A 15,139-nucleotide genomic window follows, 5' to 3' on the forward strand; every position below is an offset into this window, starting at 1 on the left:
ATAATGAATGATTTTTAATTAGATAACGATCACGTGACTGTGCTTACGTCACTGGTTACAAGCTGGGGAAAATGTCTCAAACTGAACGATGTCGATCACTTTCTGCACAAGTACACCATGGACGGTATTGACAGCACTTTTCCCTATTACTGACAAACTACGAAGACAATTGACCTCATCAATTTGAGCCATTGTGTTTGGAAAATAACCAAAAAAAAGACATTAATTCTTCATGCGGAGAGTCCAAAAAGGACGATTTTCAGACAATACCGATCGGATTGTCACCATACATATGGGTTCGTCTTGTGAATAAATTTAATAAACCGCTTTCTGCATTTTCTTTATTTAAATTAAACTACTTTTTATTTTGATTGAAAATATAAAATTCTAATTATCGATGATCAAATTGTTCTTTTTTCTCTGTTATGGTAACGTTATGAATATGTGTACGCAAGAAGCAGAAAGGAAAAAAAACGATAGTAAAAGTCAAATAAGGCGCTAGCCTGCACAGGGTACTTTTATTAGGTATAAATTATCCCCAATCAAAAGTTATGTTTATATTTTTTTGGTTGGAAACCATACATCACACTATGTCTGCATTAGGAAAATCATTCAATTAACAATTTTATTACTTAACCCTCTTTTTTGTAAACATTTATTGGAGGCTGTTGTTTTAGTAATTGAATTTTGACACCTATAGCATACTTGACCAGGTGAAAGGTAAGAAGGCACCTGAACTGTGATTAAGTCACGTGTTATGTTATTTACCTTTTAAAACCATACTTTTTAAAGAAAAAATATCTTATGTTGAAATAATTAATATAGCAATACTACAGTTCTAAAGTATGCAATTCCATCCAGACAGACCCTTATAAATCTAACTTCAAATTTAAGGAATTTCACAAAGTAAATTCAAATTCACATATTTCCACCCCTCTCTCCCCAATATCATTTAGCAATCAACTTGTTTATTGCTTCTATCAAACTGCTTGAGTCCAGGAATATATTCACAACTCATAAATTAAGTGTTCATTTTGAAAACATTTCTTCAAAAACGGGTCTGTTTAATTTTCAATCGGACTAAGCATGAAAATGTATACATGTTACATACTTCAGTCTTAGAGAACATCAGTTATGTATTAGTTGTACTTGGCTTTGATCTAGCTTACAGTATTTGTGCTTTGTCTCTATTGCTTTTATTGTTTTTACGTAAGTGGTTTGTGTACTTCGTACCGATCTTTTGAGTTAGACTGGTTTTTATAGTTCTTATGTACTGCTGTAAGACTACTGTCACACGTTGGGGGAAGGGGGTGTAGGCATTCACAAACATTTACCCGGCCACGTTCTGTATGTCTTGAATCAGGAGCATGTAGATCACTGGTTGTCGTTGGTTCATGTCTGTCATATTTTTTCTTCGGAAATTATTTTGTTATAAATAAGTTCGTTCGTTTTCTCGATTAAATTGTTTAATGTTGAGACTTTTTATAGCCGAATATACGGTATGGGGTTTTCTCATTGCGGAGGCTATACGGTTATAGCAAACAATAATTGGTTAAAACGACACTTTCTTCATTTATGATTAAGTATCCATTTTAAAAAGAAATGTTTTTCATCATCTGATTCTTTACCAACTGGATAGTTGTCAATAATTATATTCGATGATCAATATAATTATGAATGTAAAAGACTTATGATTCACATTCTCGTATCATTTCCTTGTTTGCTTTTTATGCTTTTTATGTAAATAATATATATGTGTGTGTGTGTGTGTGGTGGTGGTCGGTAAATTAATGAGAGTGACAAGCTTAAAGCTTTTTTGGTAGTCCAATATAGTTTAAAAGTAATTAAATTTCATATACTAGTATGGATTTTTAATTTTAGAAAATGTCAACAATAGGGGTATGTGGCAAAAGAGAGTTTTGACACGCCACTGTTGAAAGTGGGAGGGGGTCCAAAGGGGAGGGGGGGGGGGGGATGCCGTGCATCCAAGTTTTTAAACTAGTATTGTGTATCGTTTCTATTTATTTATCGAGCTTTATGCCTAAAAAAATTCATATGAAGTTATAGACTTGCAAGCATACAGGAATATTACTTTTCCATCTCAGGAAGAAGTCAATTAAAAGAATGCATCTGTAATAAACATTCTTATATCTGCATATTCTTAAAAGCAATAAAAATAAGATCTATATACAGGTTGTCTATTAGTTATCAACACTGGTTAGGGTATTTAATTGGTGGTGCATAGGGTATTGTATGGTCGTACTTCAGGTATTCATTAAACATCAGGTAGTTGTACCTGTATTACTGTAACAATAATATATTCCAATCTCACCTGTGCCCTCGGCAAAACCAACATCCAGGATGTACACAAAGAGCTTATGAAGTAATATTGCGTAATAACTATGTCTTATCAATCCCCCATGTGGCGTGCGACCTGAAGCTTACAACTTCAAACGAAACCTGAAATTGCGAAATGCAATCACCTGTACCGCACACCTGTGACCTATGATGAACTCGTGGCATGGCATCCGAGACCCCAACTCTGGATTCCTTCTGAAATTGGGCGGAAAGAAGTGTAGTTTGGGGTTGTTTATATAAAAAAAAAAGGATTTGTATAGTCGTACTATACAAATCCTTGTCTTTACACCTTCTAAGTCTGCGTGTCATTCGAAAAACCGAAAATATTATGTCATTATTCTTTTTAATTATATTGTTGAATCCATCGACATCACTCATAATCATTGTTTATCACTGTCATGCGTTTTGTTGGATAATAATCGAAACTAAATTTGCGCTGTACCCATACATGTCAATATGAATGAAAGTAACCAGTGACGTAGTAGCCTCGTTCTGAGCGACTTCCGGGATGGAAATATGCATATTTGACAGGTCGATAAATGGTTGCATTAAAATACATATTTTACCAAATATTTGACACTTATATTGCTATCGATGTATTTTTGGGGAAATTTATGTATAAATAAACATTTTGAAACAAAAATTGAAAATCGTGTCATGTCTCCTTTAATTTGACCGGTTGACACAATTTGTAATGCATTTCTGTTATTCAATACCTATTTTGTGTTATATCTTGTCTCACTATTTTTAATATGTATCACCTTTGATAACTATTTAGTATGACGATAAATTTTCACTTCTGTACTCGTACTCTGAACAACAAATTTATTAATTTTGTAAAAAATGGTTTCCGTTTTCCTAACAACAATTTTATTATATTTAAATTTACCTGTGTACCTTGTTTTATTAAACGCCATTTTGTCCCAGGTTAAAGTTGTCGTTTTGACACTGGTCCTACATCTTTTTTTATTACTACCTGTAACGTCTATGTTATAAAGGCACCTACGTTTTAATATTGTATTTATATTGTGTCATTGATCAAACGTGTGTCTTTTTATGTTGTAATGTTACACTACTGTCTCAGGTTAGGGTGAAGGTTGGCGCCTGTTAAAACGTTTAAACCTGCTGCATTTTAATGCACCTGTCCTAATCAGGAGCCTGTTGTTCAGTGGTTGTCGTTGTCTTGTGGTTTATAGGTGTTTCTCGTTTCTCGTTTTTTTTATATAATTTAGTCCGTTTGTTTTCCTGTTTGAATGGTTTTACACTAGTCATTTCGGGGCCCTTTATAGCTTGCTGTTCGGTGTGAGCCAAGGCTCCGTGTTGAAGGTCGTACTTTGACCTATAATTGTTAACTTTTTATACATTGTGACTTGGATGGAGAGTTGTCTCATTGGCACTCATACCACATCTTCTTATTTATAACAAGATCAAGAGTCCCTATTTGTAATGCAGATTGGTGATTTTGCTGAGCTGAAAAATATAAATTTGTTCAAATGATAAGTAAATCCAGAAAGGCACTTCTGACCAACGAAAAGTGTTTTTTTTTTTTAATTTCTAACATTAGATCTATAACGCTACTGATTGACTGTAACTCCATGGGTGAATCATCCTTGCTTTGACACTGACATGATTTATAACATATATTTCTAAAATTCTTCTTTGATAAATTTAGAAGTTATTAAGAAATTGAAAATAACACTTTATAGCTCCTGACGTGTTTAAGTCCTTATTATCTTTGATTTTTAAAATTTTTGAGATTGAGCCTTCACGATGAAGGTCAACACAGGGAAGAACTAAAGTACTTACTCCCAAAAGCAAAGATGACCTTACATGGATTTGACTATTATAAGTCCCTTTTTGTGATATATAGATAGCCCCTCAAAGAATTAATTGTTTATTAATTTTTGGAGTTTTAGCGTTCCCGATGAAGGTAAATCCAGGAAAGCGATTTGACGAACCTAATTTAAAGCGTTGTATTGTCAATTTCTAGCACTGGACCGATATCGCTGCTGATGGACTGTTAGTTCCCGAGTAAAGTTTTTTAAGAAACTAATATTCCATATTCCATCTATTGTCACATTGTGGTAAAACTATTTTATATTCATTTGATATTTTTTTATTCGAAGAAATTAAGTGGAAATAGTTCCGGTGATTTGTTCATCTCTCGTTACCGTTAATAAATGACTTCCCATTCAGCTATAGTAACAATCATGCCATTCCTTTTTGAGTTTTTTTCAAATAATGTACATTTATCAATATCATTACTTTTGTTCTGGCTTGAAAGAGATACGAAAGATACCAAAGGGATATTCAAACTCGAAAACAAGCTGACAACGTAATAGCAAAACAACAATAAAAACATAACGACCAAAATGCAAAGAACAGTCTACAAAACATAACATAGAAAAACTAAGACTTAGTAACACGAACTCCAACAAAATCAGGGGAAATTCTTAAGTGCTCTGTAAGGGTTTGCAGATCCTGCTCCACATGTTGCACCCGTCGTGTTGATCATGTAAGTACAAATTTGATGATTTTTTTTTCAAGGAAAATAGGACGGGATAGTGGTTACGACAATTGGAACACATCTGTCGTCATCTGTAAGATAGATATTCCATAATGGCCAACCAGCTCGTGATGGCGTCCGTAAAATCACTTTGAACCCTTGGTTTTATAGCTTCCTTGTAAGCAGCAATTCTTTATCAAAGAAATTACAATAGGAAACGCTAGATCTTGAGCATCGCATCTTGAAAGATTAATTTGTGTATTTCCTTTCAGGTGATACTGCAAAAACAAATATAAATGGGAACCAAGTTTTCTTGAAGGGAAAGTTTTTACCCTCCCAGTAGTGGCAAAAACGTTAAAAAAAAAACAGATGGTAAATATTTTTGGAAGAGTTCATGAACAGGAAATGATGACGGGATTTTAGCTAGGACGTATAGAACATATCCGTGGTAATATGTGACATAATTATCTATTCCATAAGTTTAAACCAATTTATGGTCAAGGCTGAAAAATGTTCAGAAGCATTACTTTAATTTTACTATAAAGAACCATTGAATCTATCGAATTCTTTTAAGCAGTAACCCTCCATAGAAAATCACGAACGTGAATATCGTATCAACTATGAGATATATAGTTTATATTCAGGTGCTGTTGGAATGTTGATGCATAAAACAGAGAACTAACAGATGTTGATTTAAAGTTAAATTAAAGTCTTCTCTTTTTTTAAAGTTAAATTCCGACCCATTCCAATTCAATCATAAGTCAGAAACGTAGCATAGTTATAAATAGATAAATATATACAGATAAACATTAATAGCACGTGCCATACTATAATGACGTTTTTTTAGGTGTAATTTCATACCAGAGACACAAAAAAATATAATATACATAATCGTTTTAACCATCGTTCTGTATTATAATGATTTTTTGCGGATTAAAACAGTCAACAAAATCGATTTTCCTGTTCGCCCTTAGTTTCAGTTTTTCAACTGAAAGTCTTTTCAATAACTGTTTTTGCTGGGACAAATCAAAGATTGCACTCACATGAATCTAACTGAGATCGAATTATTGTATCACAAGTCAATTGAAAAGTATTTGAAATTCGTAATAATATGAAAATATTCAGAATTTTTAAAATCCAGCCATTAATAAGGACTAAAGATACAATATTATGATCTTAATGATAATAGCTCACTACTCTAAGTTCTGTATACAGTTTACAAAAAACGTTTTTGTATGGAATGATCTTCTTAGTCATTTATAAGATTAATACTCTAAAGTTGCAAAAATTTTCATCAAATAGATAATGTTCTCTTTAACCTCTTTATTAAGGTATTACACAATAATCCAAAATCGTAATGATACCAATAGCTTTTCAAAGAAAAATACACAAAGTTGAGGTATTATCTATTAGCAAGAAGCTTTCAAACATATTGCCACCCGGTCGGAAAAACTAATACTACTAAGTTGTGATAGTGTTAGTTAACGGATCTCGTGGTGCAAAACCTATCAGTGTTCCTTACAGTGAGCCTCATAGAAGGTTTCATACAGCAAACATCCAAAATGCAAAATTAAAGGAATCATACAGTTAACCCCTAATGCTTGATCGATATAATAGAAATCTCAAAGTAGAAAAGAAAGACAAGAAATTTATTTCTCCTCTAGTTTTATAATCAATTCCCGATTTTTTATAACCATCATTACTGTGAACTTTTTTCTGAATAAAAATTTGTAGGTATTGAAACAAAAATCTTATTATAATGTGATTATAAGAAATTATAGAAAAAACAGATCAGACACACACACTTTATTCTCAAAGGAAACACAAAATGTGTTCTGCAACAAACAATAATTATTGAACCACAGCATGGAAGCATCCTCGTACCTACCCACGGAGTTGAAGATAGGATCTTAGAACTCTCAACCCAAGGCCGGGTCAAGTCACAAATACTTAACCTGCATGGTAGTTATCAATCGATCAACACCATAGTTATGAGACGAAGTACACTTCATTAGACGATGTACCCATTTTATAAAACCATTCAATATACCTTTGTTGAAAAAAAACTTTCGACAAACAAAGTAAAAATACAAGATTTCAAAACTACCTTCTGTTTATACAGCATGCATTCCTAATATATATACAGATAAGTTATGTTTACCTAGAACTCTAGCTATTTTCAAGAAAAATCTGAGGGTAAATATTCATAAAATATAAATATTTCAGTAATGACTTACGAGCAATGTTAGTTGTAAGATTTTTTTTTAAAAGAGCACCTGCTGTACAGCTATTATCATCTATTTAAACGACAAAGATCAACAGCAGCCCTTTACTGAGACTGGCTGGATAAAGTGTAGTATATCGTTTTCCTCTCTTTAACTGTGTTGTATTTTTTACCAAGTACTGTCATCCAATCATTGATTTCAGTAATGGCAGGAATCAATCAAAAGGAGCATTTATTTTATCAATAGCTTAAATTAGTCACTGGAACATATATGACACATAAGAAACGTCCAAGGTCGTTTTAATTTTTTACAAAATGTGAGTCCTATCTGTGTAAACTGCGTGACGATGAAGAAGACATTAAACACCTGTTACTAAAATACAAAATATTAGAAAATGCACGATGAATATATCAACTTAAAGACACTATGATTAAAAATACGTCAATATCATTTTACGAAATGTCTAAAAAAATTCAGAAACAACTGATTATAAACTGGACCAAACTACGAAGACAATTCATTAGCCAGAATTAGTACTTTTATATAGGAAAACAAAACAAATCTTGATATCTCGAAAATTGTGCTATACACTACACACTTTAAGAGCTAGAATTTGCAGAAGAAGAAAAAAACAAACAAAAAGAAGATAATTAGCATTGATATAGCTAAATCCAATCAGTAGTTACAGTGACGCGTTCAATAAACTAAATATATATAGATGACATGTAAATAATCTTCGTATATGCATGTATAATTTTAGATTGATTTTAACACTTTTTATTGAGCTTCAGTGGTAAGATATTGTGTAACAGTACAATATAGGACAAAGTATAAAAACATTTGAAAAACGCCTTACTCATCCGATCGACACAAAGATCAACAACACATTAACAAAAAATACTATAGACACAAAGTTACCTATCTAAGAGTAATTGCAGTAAATGAAAGCTAGATCAAAGCAAATAACTACTTACAAATAAATCATGTTTAGCAGACCAAGTCGGTTATCTTGTTTACAATTAAACAATGCTTGTTAAATAAATTTCTATTTTTCTGTGTTAATGGTTTATGTACGTGTGTTTGATAACAATTTCAAATCGGGTAAATTAACGATTTTTTAAGATAAAAACGAATGCCTTAGATTAGATGCCAAAGTATGGAAAGTGCAAGTTGAAAACTTGTAGATTTTTTTTATGCTAACCGAAGAATTGGTGATTATGTCCTTTTAAAACAATGCAAAAAGTTTACTATAGATCAAACAGTTAAAACTAGTCAACACTTTTACCAGTTCTCGCGAAACATAAATTATAAATATCTTTATCAATTTACATGTATACCAATCAACCATTTCGTGCTTTGCCCTCTCCGTACATTGAAGACGTACTTTTATACTACGTCACGTCACGTGTTGTTTTTCATGTGATATAATAATTTACTATTAGAGGAAGGACGTATTTGTGTTCGATGCAATATAACTGGTATATTTTGCATGTAAAAGTTATCTGGGAGTAAGTGCGTAAAAGTGTTCTGTGTATAAAAAGTATAGAATGCCGGAAGACAGTATCAATGCCGCTTTTGGATGAAATGAAAGGCACTCTTAAAGCTGATTTTGACGTATCTGAAATGAATAAGCTATTAAAAACTTACATCGATCAGGAAATACGATCTGAAGTGGAAATTGCTTTGAAAAGGGGTGTTGAAAATATAATCAATTCGAGATTGGAACAGGTTCAGCAAGGTAGTCCTATTTATTTAGTATGCTATTTGCGTTTTGTTCAGAAATTTTGTTGTCGTGATACGAGTACCAATCAGTATCCCATCAAAGTGGTTTTAGAAACATTTTAACAATTTCATTATTGAAATAGAAAATATATTTATATCTTTATTCTCAATAAACCATATACATAGGTATAGAGAAGACATTTATGTACAATATTTACAATAAGACAGAACAGACAAAACAATTGATGAGACAATATATGAAGTACACATTTTAGCCAGGAGCACATATACTTGTGTTGATAATCTTTATAAATTTACAAAGTTTAATCAGTTCTGATTTGTGTTTTGAAGACATAATCTGCTTGTATTTACCAGTATTTGCATTTTTAAAATAATAATGTGACATACAATGTTTCCTGTTTTCATTAATGAAATAGAAAATATCATAAATAGCAAAGAGAATATTGCAAACACTGCCTTCTTTTTTCCCTTACATTGCTTTGATAATTCAAATATAAATAAAACGAGGTATTTGCTTATGAGACTATTAAATAAAACAAATTTAAACTCAAATCGAAAACAATATAAAAAATGAGAAACGAAAACAAAACAAATAGTAAAAAATTAAAAAACGAATTGTTCAATTGAAGGTCTTTACATGATGAAACTTAGGTTTGTTGATATAAAAAATAAAAAGGTAACAGAATTCCCTTCAGATATCTTAAGATAGGTTAATTTTCCCTGACTCCAAAATTCAAAATTTGAAGTAGTTTGATATGTAGTGTAGTAAACACGGTTTACTCCTGGTTTGCCCACATTTAATTATACCAATTATCTATTAGTAAAGAAAACAAAAAAGACAAAAGGTTTAATGAGCATACAATTGTATAGTCTGTTCCAACTTAATAGGTTTATAGTTTATCTGTGTTTTCTATATATTCAGGTATTTTTCATTTTGTAGTTTATATTTCTATAGATAAATGATAAATAAATCGAACATTTTTTTCTCAATAATTTAGTATCAAATCAAGCGATTCATTTGACATACAACTAATAACAAAACAATTATGATATAAATACACCAATATATGATAAAATTGTCTTTTATTGCAGACATAATTTATATTATTTATGAATCAAATTTATACATGCATTGCATAAGGAAATAAATTAAGCACTATGGTAAAAATCAAATAATAAGGGGCACTATATGTGACCAAACATGAAATTTTGGGTCCAAATGAGGTCCATGGTGCAAAATGAGATTTTTTTTCAATAAGTACCTATTTGTAAGAGAAACATTACTGCAAATTTTCAGATACGGGCTGTAGTTTTATACGAAATAGCCTTTCGTTACAAATGTTTTATCTCAATAGTGAAAAATAACAATTTTGCCCTTGTTTCTGGTATTTAGTGAAAATTAAAAAAAAAAACACAGAATACAACAGCTGTGTTTGTTATTACATCTGTCTAATTGAAATAAAACCGCAAGTTTATTGTTTTCTGTTTGGTATTGAATTAATGATAAAGATCCTTTTTGTTACATCTTGTGTAACTCGAATAATTCAAGCCCTTTCCGTGTCCGATTATCTCCCACACGAGGGCTTGAACTCCTTATGATCATTGGCCGCGTCGCCTGCTCTCTGTGAGAGAGAGCCAATCGGTGGCGATCAGGATAATGAGTCTGCGCAACTGTCTTGTAATTGTCTTATCAATCACGTGTGTTCAATTAACACAAATCCGATAATAATTAATTAACCTCAATTAACATCAGTTTACATCATTTAACATCAATTAACATCCGGAACTCCTCCTTCTTTAGCTGCCAACTTAAATAAAAATTCCCGTATTGCATAGCGGTGTGAATTTTCCGGTTGACGGTCTTTATCGAGGAAGACGTTCAGGCGTTAATGTAGCCTTCGTAGATCAGCGGAATATAACGACTGAATTATTCGGGTTACATCTTGTGATACGTTTATTTGGCAATCGCCAATGGCAGTCAGCAGGGCTTGAGAACATCCATTGTTCGGCCTGTTAGTCAAATGCGTTTTGTTAAAATATACTTTTTTACTTTTTTGGTCTTTTGGAAAATGTTGTTTGTGCTGTATTTAGACCCCTCTACCAAGAAATTTGTTTTGCATGCACACGTATAAAAATTGTGGTTTTTATCCAACGCAATCATAGGTTTGAACGTTGTTTTCAATTTAGACTTATTTATTAACAAAAAAGAAATGATACCCTGTCAACATATCTCTTTAAAAAATAATGAAGTAAAGGATTTGAAATAATTATATATATTTAACAATCCTCGTAATTTATTGTTAAGGTAATGCTGGGCATGTACTTTTCCTATTTTTTGATTTACAATGTCCAGCTAATTTACAGTGTCCACATTTCCTTTTTTTTTGTCATTTTCTATTGCTGATTTAGCAAGTTCAGTTATGGCACCCTCGCAATGGGCAAGCTTCTTTATTTATGCAGCATGGTGCTACTTCTGTGTGTGAAATTATTAACAGCTTGGATGTAAATTTCAGAACAAAGTATTTATTAAAAAAAAATAAAAAATAAATACAGTGAATAAATAAAAAGAATTTTAAATGACACTTATTTATTCTCAAGTTTCATTTATTTACTTTTTACATATTTTGTTTCGGAATGTACCAACAATTTAAAAAAAAATGTCAATAATTTGTCAAACTAATAAATATTTTTTGTATTTTTGTTTTAATATTTGTCAAATTCAATACAATTTTCTGGTAAATTTATAAAATATCTTTGCAACTTTTCCTTGATTTAATAGTACAATTAAGTATCTTTTATAAAATTTTACAGGTAAAATAAAGATTAAAATATGACTATAATTCAGAAATAAACTATAATTGTTAAAACAACAAAACACCCTATGTTTTTATAAACCTGCAATTAAATGTGGGCAAACCAGGATGACACCGTAAACACCAAGTAACTTCCGTTATCAAATGATTGTTTATTTAACATTGATTCCAAAAATGTATGGTTTCTCTTATTTGAATTAAAATACACCTGTGACGTACACCTGTGTTCAAACTCTAAATTATTTTTCAGTAATGGATAGGTATTTTCCATGGGTACTTTCTTAAAAAGTGTTAACCCATGGAAATAATTCTAAAGGACGTAATGCGATATTGAATAAAGATGAAAACTTACTAAAACGGCTGGATTTAAGAAAAAAATGGGATTGTAGTAATATAATGAACACCAAATATCTGATTATTAATAAACAGCTTTTATTTGCAAGTCGTCTTCTATCGTTTAATATATAGTATCGTCTTCACTCAAATTCCCCAACATTATCCATAATTTGTTTTCCGATGCAAATCTTGGCTGAATTTCTGTCACGGATAGTATTCAAGCGGGTAAAAACGAATATTTTCAATTGAGTGTCATTCCTCTTCTTCATCTACAAAACATCAAATGTGTAAACTCAGTTGAATTCTTGTGTAATATTGAACACATTAACATCATTCAATAAGGCAAATTAGGGGAAAATATATTTCACTTAAAGATTTGCTTTTAATTTTACCGTTTAAGATATTATTTCCTTGAAATGTAAAGTGTTATATTTTGATTTTGTACAGCAAAAACGTTTGTTCCATTTTAATATGTACATTAAAAACAGAAAAATTACTCAGTATAAATCGCGCGCTTGTACCTTCTTTTTTATACTTAAGAAGAATTTTTGTTTTATTAGAAATGTTCTTTAAACTAGCATACTGATTGTAGTTGCCTTTTATAAATAAGTCAATAATACTTATAAAATAAGGAGATGTGGTATGATTGTCAATGAGACGACTATCCAACAGAGTCAAAATGAAGCGAATTTAAGCAATTATAGGTCATCGTACGCCCTTCAACAATGAGAAAATCCCATACCGCATAGTCATCTATAAAAGGCCCCGACTTAACAAACGAATATAACAATGGTCTGATTTATGACAAAACGATAAACGAATAACAAATATGACTGACAGCAACTACAACAACTGCTAAATCACAGGCCCCTGACTAGGGACATGTACATAAAGAATGTGGCGCGATTTAACATGCTTGTGGACGCTCAAATATCCACTCATCTGAGACGGTGAACAGCACAACATAAGAACAAACCGTTTTTGTTTTTTTTTTAAAGAAAAGATATTCTTGTAATTTATGTAAACTGTGTTATAAATCTAAAACTATATTTTGTGACCTTGGCAAACTGAATATTTATTTAAAAAGAGAATATGGAGAGACATTTACGAAGATACATGGGATAATCAAAGTATAAGGCGAACCAATGGAGAGACATTTACGAAGATACATGGGATAATCAAAGTATAAGGCGAACCATTCTTAAGTGTGCATAAAAAGATTTTATCACTAGGTTAACAGACCTTAAATAGTCTAGTTTACATAAAATGTGTATTGAAAATATCATTTGAATTTGCTTTGATAATGGCAGCTGTCATTCAGCCATACGAGTAGCCTGTCAAAGACACAGCAAAATTGTAAAACTAGCAAGTTGCCATACAGTTGGAAAACAAGTAGCCGTAATGTAAATCTGTAAACATGAGCAAGTTGCCGTACCCTAGGCTTGATTCGGTTTTCCAGATATTCTTTCAAAAACATTTTTTTATAGCGAATTTCAGTAAATATGATGTAACACTATTATAATCTAATAATTTGTCTGGAAAAAGAATGAAAAACAGTTGAATATCTGGTCAGCGGGACTTCGGAGGGCGATTGACCTCGAAATTTTCTGGTACCAAGTGCACGGTTTTGAAGTATAACATGAAATCTGGTCTTTGTTTGCTACTTGTTGGGATAAAACATTAAAGTACTATCTATCAGAAAATCGTTTCATAAGCGGCAACATCATCAAAACGGTAGAAATGGTTTAAACTAATGGGGCATTAGCTACGAGATATAAAAAAATTAAATATGATTTTTTTTGTTCAATCATTAATGAAAGTGAAATAGTGAAATTATAATTCGTTTTTTAGAAGCCAGTTTAGTTCAATTTTGTTAAAATAAGCTAAGAAACATCGCTGATGAATTATTCACTTGCAAGTGAATAATTCGACCTCATTGAATCCGTATTCATGTGACCTTTAGTTCAACCCGTTAGCCAGACCTTCCATTTAACCCCTTAGTTATAGATGGGTTACGCATGAATTAGGCGTGTTCAGTTATTGAAAGGAAATGAATGACAACATTGAAAACGAAACAAGGGTAAATTCGATGGCGTCTAGGCCATAATACACACGAAATGCTGATACATTTAACGAGCCCATGTATTTTAAATTGTTTATTTTAGACTTTTTATAATTTGGATATACGTTTAAGTATATTATAAATCAAATATGGGAATTTGAGTCAAATCGGTAAACATGAATTTGACAGCTAATGCCCCTTTAAAAGATTTCTTACCATGTTTATTTTGTTTCCTTTCTCTCCGCTTCGGCAAGCAAAGCGTAAATTTAGATCATGACCATTTCAAGTTATAAACCAAGGATTTCAAAACAATAGACAATGGGTCTTTACGGCTTTTAAAGGTTTATGAGTTAAGCTAACATACTGGTTAAAAAAGTAATGAAGGGCAGATAACTCCTATAAGATGTCACTGGATCGCTTTGCTCAAAATTGACCAAAGTTTCTGAGAATATAACGAACAATTTAGTACAATAAGGGAACATAAACGCAAAGGATAATTAGTGTAACGGGAGACAACTGTTTGATAAAAAAAAGGTTGAAATTAAAAAGCGCATTAACTTTCCGATACTATCTACCAGATATCTAAGCAACATGATAAGAAAGAAATGGTGTACGCAGCAAAGCTTCATTTGTTCCTTTATTTTCTTACTGCGTCATTTTTAACCTGTATCTCTGAGGTACTGCATGTATCGTGAGGTATTTAAGCAATTTGCCAAGACTTAGCAAAGTAGTTTGTGCTTTTAGTTAGTGATGATGAAATTCTGCTACTTTAGTATTAATACATTAACCAAGCTTGCATCATCTGTTCCAATGAATGACAGTGTCCTCTTCTATTGAATGAACCTTTTATTTGGCTTTCTAATAAAAAGAATAAATACATCTTTTTTTTAAACATTTCGATGTCAGACTAATGGAATGTCGAACTATTGGGCGTCGAATCAATAAGGTGTCGGACTCTTGGGATGTCGGACTAATTGGCTGTCGGACTATTGAGGTTTCAAACCAATGCGGTGTCGGACTATTATGGTGTCGGACTAATGGGGTGTCGGGCTATTTGGGTGTCGGGCTAATGGGGTGTAGGACTATTGGGGTGTCT

General features: G+C 31.8%; 1 protein-coding gene across 2 annotated transcripts in view; it reads left to right on the forward strand.

Annotated features, from left to right (window-relative positions):
- The window catches only part of LOC127736704 (heavy metal-binding protein HIP-like), a 53,593-nt gene that overhangs the window by 19,098 nt on the left and 19,356 nt on the right, over positions 1-15,139 (forward strand). Inside the window, exon 1 of one of the 2 annotated variants that reach the window (XM_052247292.1) lies at positions 8,508-8,827. The exons of the other annotated variant lie outside the window; for it this stretch is intronic. Coding sequence (XP_052103252.1) covers positions 8,656-8,827 — 172 coding nt within the window. The 5' untranslated portion in view covers positions 8,508-8,655. Of the gene's footprint in view, positions 1-8,507; positions 8,828-15,139 lie in introns of those variants that run through there. 2 annotated transcript variants of the gene reach the window in all.

The sequence above is a fragment of the Mytilus californianus genome, unplaced genomic scaffold (genome assembly GCF_021869535.1).
Source record: "Mytilus californianus isolate M0D057914Y unplaced genomic scaffold, xbMytCali1.0.p SCAF_35, whole genome shotgun sequence".
NCBI lineage: Eukaryota > Metazoa > Mollusca > Bivalvia > Mytilida > Mytilidae > Mytilus > Mytilus californianus.